The sequence below is a fragment of the Anoplopoma fimbria genome, chromosome 9 (assembly GCF_027596085.1).
Source record: "Anoplopoma fimbria isolate UVic2021 breed Golden Eagle Sablefish chromosome 9, Afim_UVic_2022, whole genome shotgun sequence".
NCBI classification, from domain to species: Eukaryota; Metazoa; Chordata; class Actinopteri; order Perciformes; family Anoplopomatidae; genus Anoplopoma; species Anoplopoma fimbria.
This window is the reverse complement of record NC_072457.1, coordinates 8,128,114-8,136,953: the sequence shown is the minus strand read 5'-3', so window position 1 is coordinate 8,136,953 and position 8,840 is coordinate 8,128,114. Positions and strand designations below refer to the sequence as shown.

General features: G+C 42.2%; 1 protein-coding gene across 1 annotated transcript in view; it reads left to right on the top strand.

The window, feature by feature from the left end:
* Window positions 1-812: 812 nt before the first annotated feature.
* The window catches only part of dchs2 (dachsous cadherin-related 2), a 29,981-nt gene continuing 21,953 nt past the window's right edge, over window positions 813-8,840 (top strand). Inside the window, exons 1-5 of the mRNA XM_054603760.1 lie at window positions 813-869; window positions 1,127-2,896; window positions 5,725-5,916; window positions 6,065-6,296; window positions 7,920-8,156. Of these exons, the coding sequence (XP_054459735.1) occupies window positions 813-869; window positions 1,127-2,896; window positions 5,725-5,916; window positions 6,065-6,296; window positions 7,920-8,156 (2,488 nt within the window). The remainder of the gene's footprint in view (window positions 870-1,126; window positions 2,897-5,724; window positions 5,917-6,064; window positions 6,297-7,919; window positions 8,157-8,840) is intronic.

The following is an 8,840-nucleotide window of genomic DNA, read 5'->3' as shown; positions in this document are numbered from 1 at the left end:
GTATCTTCAGATCTCTTTGTGGTGTTGTGTCATTTGTAGTAATTTTGTGTCTCTTTCTGGTTGTTGTTTTTTTTAATCTATTTGTAGATGTTTAATATTTATTTGTGTTCATAGTCTCTTTTTGGTTGGTTCGTGTCTCTTTGAGTTGACATTTCGTAGGTGAAGGCCTTTCAGTAATCCCTCCATGATTTGAGCCCATACTTGTCCAGGTGAATTTTATTGAATACAAATTGTGCTTGTTTGTCTATTTGGGGTTGTGTTGCAACAACTCCCACAGTGCACACTGCCTGCAGTTGTCATTCTTTTACCAGAAGAGGGAGCCACCACAATACTAAATGGACTTTTACCAAAAACTAAACCTGATTAAACGGTTTATTTATTTGATTTATTCCAACAACTTCACCAAAAATCATGCGGGCTGCATCACAGATATTAGTGGCTCTACTTTCTCTCAGCATCCCCACTCACTGCATGAGTTTCATCTTGATTCCCCTACTACTCAACATGCTGACCAGCTGACCCCCCCCCATGTGGATATACTGTACATTTTTTATTTTTTATTTGTATTCTTATTTTTTATTTTATTCTATTTTTATTTTATTGTATAATATGTGTATTTATTATCTGTTTCTGTGTAGTTGAGCTGCTGCAACACCCGAATTTCCCCCCATGGGGATCAATAAAGGAATATAATAATAATAATACTTCCCTGCACACCTTGTGATCTTCACCAGGTCAAACGTGGGGTATACTATGGCACCTGGAGGCATAATCTCTCGGGCTAATTAAATCCTAAGCAATCAGGGCCACAGATGGAGCCGATCAGCGTGGGACGTGCCGCCTGTCAGGAGGTGTGTTCAGTGCGCACAGTGGGTGCTCTGTGGCCACTCGGTGCCACGATGTGTGCAGGAGCAGCCCTGTGGATCTGCGCTCCTATATCTCGCCTCCAAAAAAACACGCAATAAACTGCGGAAATATTGTGATGGAGAATGACTGCTGGCTGTTTTCTCCGTGCGTAAAAACAAAACCCCAAAAAAAGCAGCCAGGTGCGTTTACCTGTTTCTGTTTGGAGAGAGGTGCTTCTGCAGTGTAAATTGAGGAAATTTGATACCCAGTAATGATGTAGACTAACTTTGACTCACAAAACCAAGAGTGGAAAGGAGCAATGGGTCGTGAAAGTGCCCCGACGTGGCTCCTTGGAACGGTCGCGCTGTCGCTGCTTTACGCGCGGTCGCTCGGACAGGTGTTCAACCTGACGCTCTCCGTGAAGGAGGGTCTGCCAGCTAAAACCATCGTGGGAGATCTGGGAGCGGGGTTAAGCAGGCCAAGCACCGGGTTCTTCATCTCGGAGAGCAGAGACTCTTACGTGTTCAGGGACTTGGAAATAGACGCAGACACGGGGATCATCTCCACAGCTGTGATCCTGGACCGAGAGAGCAGAGATAAGTACGAGTTCGTGGCAGCCACTCTCACAGGGGAGATGATAAGAGTGAAACTGGAGGTGAAAGATGTCAACGACCATTCTCCTGTGTTCCCCTCGGAGGAGGTGGACTTGGAGATCTCGGAACTGAGCCCCTCCGGGAGCCGATTCCAGCTGGAGGGTGCTAAAGATGAGGATGAGGGTGAGTTTGGTACCCAGGGATACAGGATCACAGAGAGCGAGATGGGGGAGTTGTTCCGCCTGGAGTACCGCGGTGGATCCGAGGACCACCCGAGCCTGGATCTCATCCTCACAAGCAGACTAGACAGAGAGACGCAGGACTTCTACTCCCTCGCCATTGAGGCCTTCGACGGTGGCGTCCCAGCCCGGACGGGGACTCTTCAGGTGAACGTCCGCGTCCTGGATGAGAACGACAATCCTCCCGTGTTCAACCAGACTGAATATCACGCCTCGCTGCCCGAGGATGCTCCCGTGATGTCTGCTGTGTGTCAGGTCCACGCCACCGACCTCGACCTGGGCGACAACGGCAGGGTCACCTACGAGATCAACCGGCGGCAGAGTGACCCTAACGAGGTCTTCTCCATCAACCAAACCACCGGGGTGGTGTATCTCAACAAGCCGCTCGATTACGAGACTCAGGCTTTCCACGAGCTGATCATCAGCGCCACAGATAACGGGGCCCAGCCTGAGTACAGCAGCACTTTTGTGGGCGTGAAGGTGCTTAACGTCAACGACAACAGCCCCGTCATCAGCGTGCTGTTCCTCAGCGAGACGGGAGATGCGGTGGTGTCAGAGGCCGCGGCGGTCGGGGACTACGTCGCCCGGATTTCAGTGTCAGACCCCGATTTTAGGGAGGAGAGGATCACCGTCACGCTCGAGGAGGACGATGGGAAGTTCACTCTGACGCAAACGGATGATTTTCTGTATGCTTTGTGTGTCAATGCAGAGCTAGACAGGGAGGAACAGGATCTGTATGAGCTGAAGGTGCGAGCATCAGATTTTGGGAGCCCACCACTGAGCAGTGAGATGATGCTCCTCCTGAAGGTGACTGACACCAACGATTGCCACCCAGCGTTTGAGAAGGACGTGTACATCGTCAGTGTTTCTGAGGACGCCCCGATGGGGAGCTCCGTCATCCAGATGAGGGCCCGAGATGCTGATGAGGGCGTCAACTCAGACGTCAGATACTCCATCCCCAGGTCTAACCAGGACAGCCTGATCAGCATCGACCCGGAGTCGGGCCTGGTCACCACAGCTGCAGCTCTGGACAGAGAGACGCAGACGGAGGTTTGGTTCCTGGTGGTGGCGGCTGACGGAGGGGAACCGTCTCTGTCGTCCACGGCTACAGTCACGGTGCTGGTGGAGGACGTCAACGACAACGAGCCTGTGTTCCAGCAGCAGCTGTACAACGTGTCCATACCAGAGCACAGTGACGTTGGGAGCTGCTTTTTACAAGTATGTTGGAGAATATTTAGCTTAAAGTGCACAAAAAACATTTTCTCACTTACCCCATGTGAATAGTAGATAGATGTCCAGCTTTTGAGATATTCATCCCTAAAATTTGCCTTCACACAGGTACACTTTTCGGGTTTTTGGGGTCATTTTTATGCCTTTATTAAATTGTATGGAGGCAAAAGCTGACAGGAAATGAAGATGTAGGGAGAGGAATGACAATGACGTGCCACAAAAGCACCCACGAGGCCCCTCACCCAATAACATTTAAGTGATCGAAATGTAACTTTTGGTGGTCAAAGCACTGAAAATTATACTTTAAATGTTCAGCCACGATGTGTCTTTCCAGAAACACCGTCCTGTTCACTCTTTAGAATCCATAGATCATACTGTAAGCTATTTTTCTAGCGACTATTTCGTTTTGGATTATTAAGAGTAACTATGACAATGTTCCTGGGAAGAGACGATGCTATTCAGAGCAAGAAAAATATAATTTTTCTATGCTGTGAGCACCATAACATGCCATTCACTTCAGTGGTATTTGGGTGGAGGCAGAAATATCTCAAAACCCAGAGTCTAACTGAAACAATTAGTTGATCAACAGAAAAGTAATCTAACATTTTTTGACAAGGACACAAGTAGACATTGCTTTATTTTAAAATTCTCGAGAACCGCTGCACAACAACACACTTACTCACACTTTTCCACTTTCCATTTCAACAGTGTGTCTCCAGATTCCACATCTTATTCTCGCTGTGTCTTTTTTACATTACAGACAAAAGAGGCCTTCAATCTGACGGCACAAAGACACCAGTGTTCATCCTAAACAAACACAACACAACAAACACACCCTTTCCAGTTCAGCACTGTGACTTTAATGACAATTGTGATGCCTGTTACCACTCCTACAGCCTGGTACAAGCAGAAGCCCATTACAAAAGATACATTTACTAGTGCCTTCTCTGTTAACATAACAAACAGATTAAATATTGACAAAAAAAAAAAATTTGAAACACAATATCAAAATGTGTGCCAAGAGACTTTTATTTATTTACAGCATGCTACATTTTCATTCGTAGCATGCTGTAAATGTAGACTATGAACACAAATGCAATGGGGTTATTCTCAATACTCATATACTCATAACAGGATCAGACACAACTACTTTAACTGAAGATGCCATGAACTAAGTTACAAGCTCTGATTTCTAAGTGATCTAACATGTGTTTTCACAGGTGCATTCTGGGTGCAGGTGATTGTTAATTGAGTTTGGTATCTCAACAGCGTTTAGTTTTTAAATTATGTGTCTAATGTAGATAAACGTGTAGTTATTTGCAAAAAGTATGTTTTTAGAATTTCCAACTTAAAGTAGAACATGTGCTAATGGTTTAGCATACCTGGTCAATAAATAGGCAGCATGAGTTAGTGGTTTCAGAAATTGTTCAGTGAGAATCTTTATCAGCTGTAGACTGAAGAAAGACACTTATAAGCCTGAGTTTAAGTGTGTGTGTGTGTGTGTGTTGTGTGTGTGTGTGTGTGTGTGTGTGTGTGTGTGTGTGTGTGTGTGTGTGTTGTTTTGAATTCCCACATAAGCCTTTTACTTTTAGGTCAAATTTAAAAGTGAAGAACTCAGACTAAGCATTAAATACTAATATGAGAGAAAGTCCATTGCTCACGGCAGAGAAGTGAGATAGAATTGAGAGGTGAGAATGAAAGCAGCTTTGGCAGCTTTTATAATCATCATCGGATGTTGATTTAGTTTCAGATTAACCATTAAGTCTGTGAAATGTCAAGAGATAGTGACCGATGCCTCTCACAATTTCCCAGAGCTCAAGGTTAATTTAACAGTCTAAAATGCAAAAAATACAAAGATAATACATTTAAAATAATATAAAACAAGGAAAAGCACAACATCTTCAAACTTGAGGAACTGTAACCAGGAACTTAGAATAGATTTCTTGCAGTCCTAAAGAGATCTAAAGTTGGTTCACAAGTGGATGTGTTAGTCAGACCTTGACCCGTGTCTGTAAAAGTCCCTCTGATCAGAGTTCATAATCTCTGAGATGGTATCATCTTTATGGCTGCATCGTGAGCGCTCTATCCGTAAATTGTCTCTCTTGTCAGGGGCACGGTGAGACATGAAAGGATCTCCGTTGGATCCAAGGCGTGGCTTTACTCTGCAGTTTGGCCGCCTCTTGTCTTCCACGACACCGATACTCTTTACCCTTTGATTATAAGGATTTTTTATGCTTTTATTATGTTGACCTTCTCTGGCAGAACAAGACAAGTATTATGATTCATGATTACAACAGAGGTTAAACCTTAACATAAAAAGATGACTCTGACGTCGGTAGCACTTCTGTTTTTAACAGATGTGTAACTACAATGGCTTAACAACACGTCTGTTTTATTTTTACAATGTACATGAAACACTGGGGAAGATATTGATATTATACCAAATGGAAGAATGGGTTGGTGACAGCGAGTGTTAGTGTGTAGCAGAAATAACATGTAATACATGTAGACATTGTTACATTTAAATAAAGTGCAACCGATGCAATATATGTAGGACTACTAGCCATAGCTAGTTAGCAGACATTGTCACTGGTTTGGCTTTAAATATATGAAAACACATAATACATCATCGTAAATAAGTAACATCATACTCTCTTTCCACTATTTTTATTGCGTAAATCATTGAATGCATTTACAGTAAGAGGATGTTTGAGCGAAATCTATGAGACAGATTCCCTCTTCTTGATACTTATATTTCTCGGTTAATGGGCCTCAGATGTTAAAACCGGTGTTTTTCTGTATTTTCTGTTTCTTAGGTTGTTGCCACGGACACAGACAGCCCTGAGTTTGGCACACTCCTCTACTCTCTGTCTGACGGCTTTGACATGCAGGACAAACACCCTCTCTTCAAAATCCACCCACAGACTGGAGAGCTGTGTGTCTCTCAGGATATTGATCGAGACTCGGGGCAGACGGTCCACGACATTCTGATCAAAGCTGAAGATCCAGTGAGTGGCAATTAGCTTTGACATCATAATTTACTCCCTGCACTGTGATGGTGACAACATAACAAGTTTGCACTTTACTCACAAACTGCAGCTTTTCATTTCATTTCTCAAACAAAACTCTCCTCTTTCCCCACTTTTTAAATGTCAGGGAGGCCTGAGCGCTCAAACCTACGTGCACATAGATGTTGAAGACCTGAATGATAACGCTCCGGTGTTTAACCCTGACGAGTACACCATGAGCATCAGCAGCCACGCACAGCCCGGCACGGAAATCCTCAACGTTATCGCTACCGACCGAGATTCCGGCGGCTTTGGACAGGTTACCTACCACGTCCTTCCTGGGGACATGTCCAGTTTGTTCACGCTGGATAAACAAACAGGTAGGCAGCCGTAAGAAAAACACATATTTTTAGTGTCTTTAGTAGTTTGTAGGAATGTTGAGTTGCCGTTAAAAAGTAACAAGAGCAAAAGCCATGCAGAACTTTTAAACAGAGCAACATGTTATCAAGAAAGTTATTTTTATTCTTGGAGCTCAATTGATCCATATTATCTGTCTGTCTGTCCCAATCCCAAGTCTGGTAGCTTTGGGGGTTAAACAGAACAACACTGGACGATACACATTAACAAAAAAAAACAATGTATAAACAAAAAAATCTTGTTTGTTATTTAATTACTGGGCCAAAAACATTTTTGTGATTTTTTTTTTTTTTTTTTCTGTTTTTTTTTATTCTGTGTTTTAAAAAATGTTGTTAAGTTTTGTGAAATGTTGTGTTTTTCCCCTCTCAGCTACCGTACTTATGGTATTTCACCAGTCAATAAGCATGTCGTAACATATTAGCACAACAATTACGCAACACTCTCAAATAATGGTGAATACCCCACAAAAAACAAAGGACAGAGAGAGAGAGAGAGATAGAAAAGTATGACTTGCAAAAAAGGTCTAAAGGCCTTAATTGAACTCAGGACGATACGGTGATAAGTTGTGAGCTGTAACCACTCGGCTACCAATGCACTCTGACACTCTGGTTTTTTTTAGGTGGATAGCTTCACTTTAAATTAGTTTGTATTTGAACTTGACATGTCACAGAGATCCACTCACTAGTCTTTAAGTAACTTGTGTGACTGGCAGTCGCAGCATTCAGGGATAAACAGCTACTTACTTTGTTTAAGTCCCCGTGATCGGCAGTGTCACTGCTCAGCAGGGGTGACGCAGAGGCCCAAAGCTTTATATCCCCATGTGGCCGAGAGTAACGGAAGATTTACACTCAATGTAATACTGAATAGAGTATTTTGAACAAGTAGAATAAGACAACTGTTTCCAAAGAGGGTATTTTTAAGTAGTTCTACCTGCAGGTGAATGATTTTACAAATTGAATACTGTCACTGAGCAGAAGTCTTTGTTCTCTTCAATTCAGGTGTTAAAAGTTAGTTCCTTTCCGTACCCATCTTTCATCATGCAGTTGTCTGTCTGTTAACCCGGTAAACAAAGTGTTAATTAATGTTATTTCCAGTGCAGCACGTTGCAAATCTGTGAATTAAGTCCATTTTAAAGAATTTGTAAAATAGCTCTCTTGGTCATCGTTTTAAATTTATGAAGATGTTGTTTTTAAAATTCAAATACATGTAGATGTATCTTAACTTTTTGTGCAGAGTTTTTCTTTACCCTGTTGTCTAAATTGTATTTCTGTAACACTGTTCATGTGCTACCTACTTGTTAAAAGGAAGTTTTAGTTTTCAAATTCTTACAATTTAGAAGCTGAACAAGAAAAAAACAAAAAATAAAAATAATTGACACGATCATATGATTTTAAATAGTTTTTTGCAGATCAACTAATCTTAGCACTAATTTTAATGAATCTTAGATCTGGTTAAATAAAGGGAAATTACATTTTTTAAATAAAAATCAAATGAAGTAGTGTTGTTTAAATATATTACAATAATGTATGGAATGATTGTATCACTTGTCTGAGCTTCATAAATGTAACCTTTTTCTGTCCCTGTAGGAATGCTCCTGCTGACCTCCACTCTGACCCACCTCGGTGCAGCCAGTGTGAAGCTCTCGATAACAGCACAGGATGGGGGTGGCTTGACCTCAGTCAGGCCCGCAGAGGTCACCATCAATGTTTTACGCAGCGCCCAGGCTCCAGCTGTGTTCAAGAGGTCCCGCTACACCTTTACGGTGCCCGAGGACGCACCGCCGGGGACTCCTGTGGGGACAGTGGAGGCAATTAACCCAGCAGGTGAGTGCAAATGTGGCCACATCCTGGTTATCTGGTCTGAGATCAGCTGGAGGTTGGTATTTAAAAAAATCTGTGAAATTATAAAAATTTGGCATCGTCTGCAGGTTGTGACAATTACTAAACTGTGTTGTATCTGCACCAATATTCACTTAATTAAACCAATCAAGTATCAACAAGGAGTTATCAATTTATATTAAAATAATGCTTCTTAGTTACTTTCTGTGTAGCTGTGTAGGATTTGTGGCCTTTTATGGTAGTAAACAGGTAGTAAAATTGTTGCCATGGAAACAGCCAGGTGGTTTTGCCCAAATTTATTTTATATTCTGTCAATCAACACCATTTTTTTCTAATATACCCAGTCCAGGTTAAACAAAAATAATGAATTAAGGTTAACTAACTGATTTTAAAAGGCATATTTCTCAAGTACAGGACGTTGCAGGAATGCAGTATTAAAGCTGGATTTGTCCTGACAGATGATTGTGACAAACACAATTGAGTGATCATTGTTTAAATCTCCTTCCAGACATGAAGAGGACTGCAGTAAAGAGGAGGTTTAATCTTTAATCCTCCTTAGCCGCATGCACAGATGATAACGGGTCAAAGACAATTGTACACTATATTGTTTTATTATTCTTAGAGGTCAAAGATGGTCAAAAAGTTAATATACACCTGGACTGGTGTAGG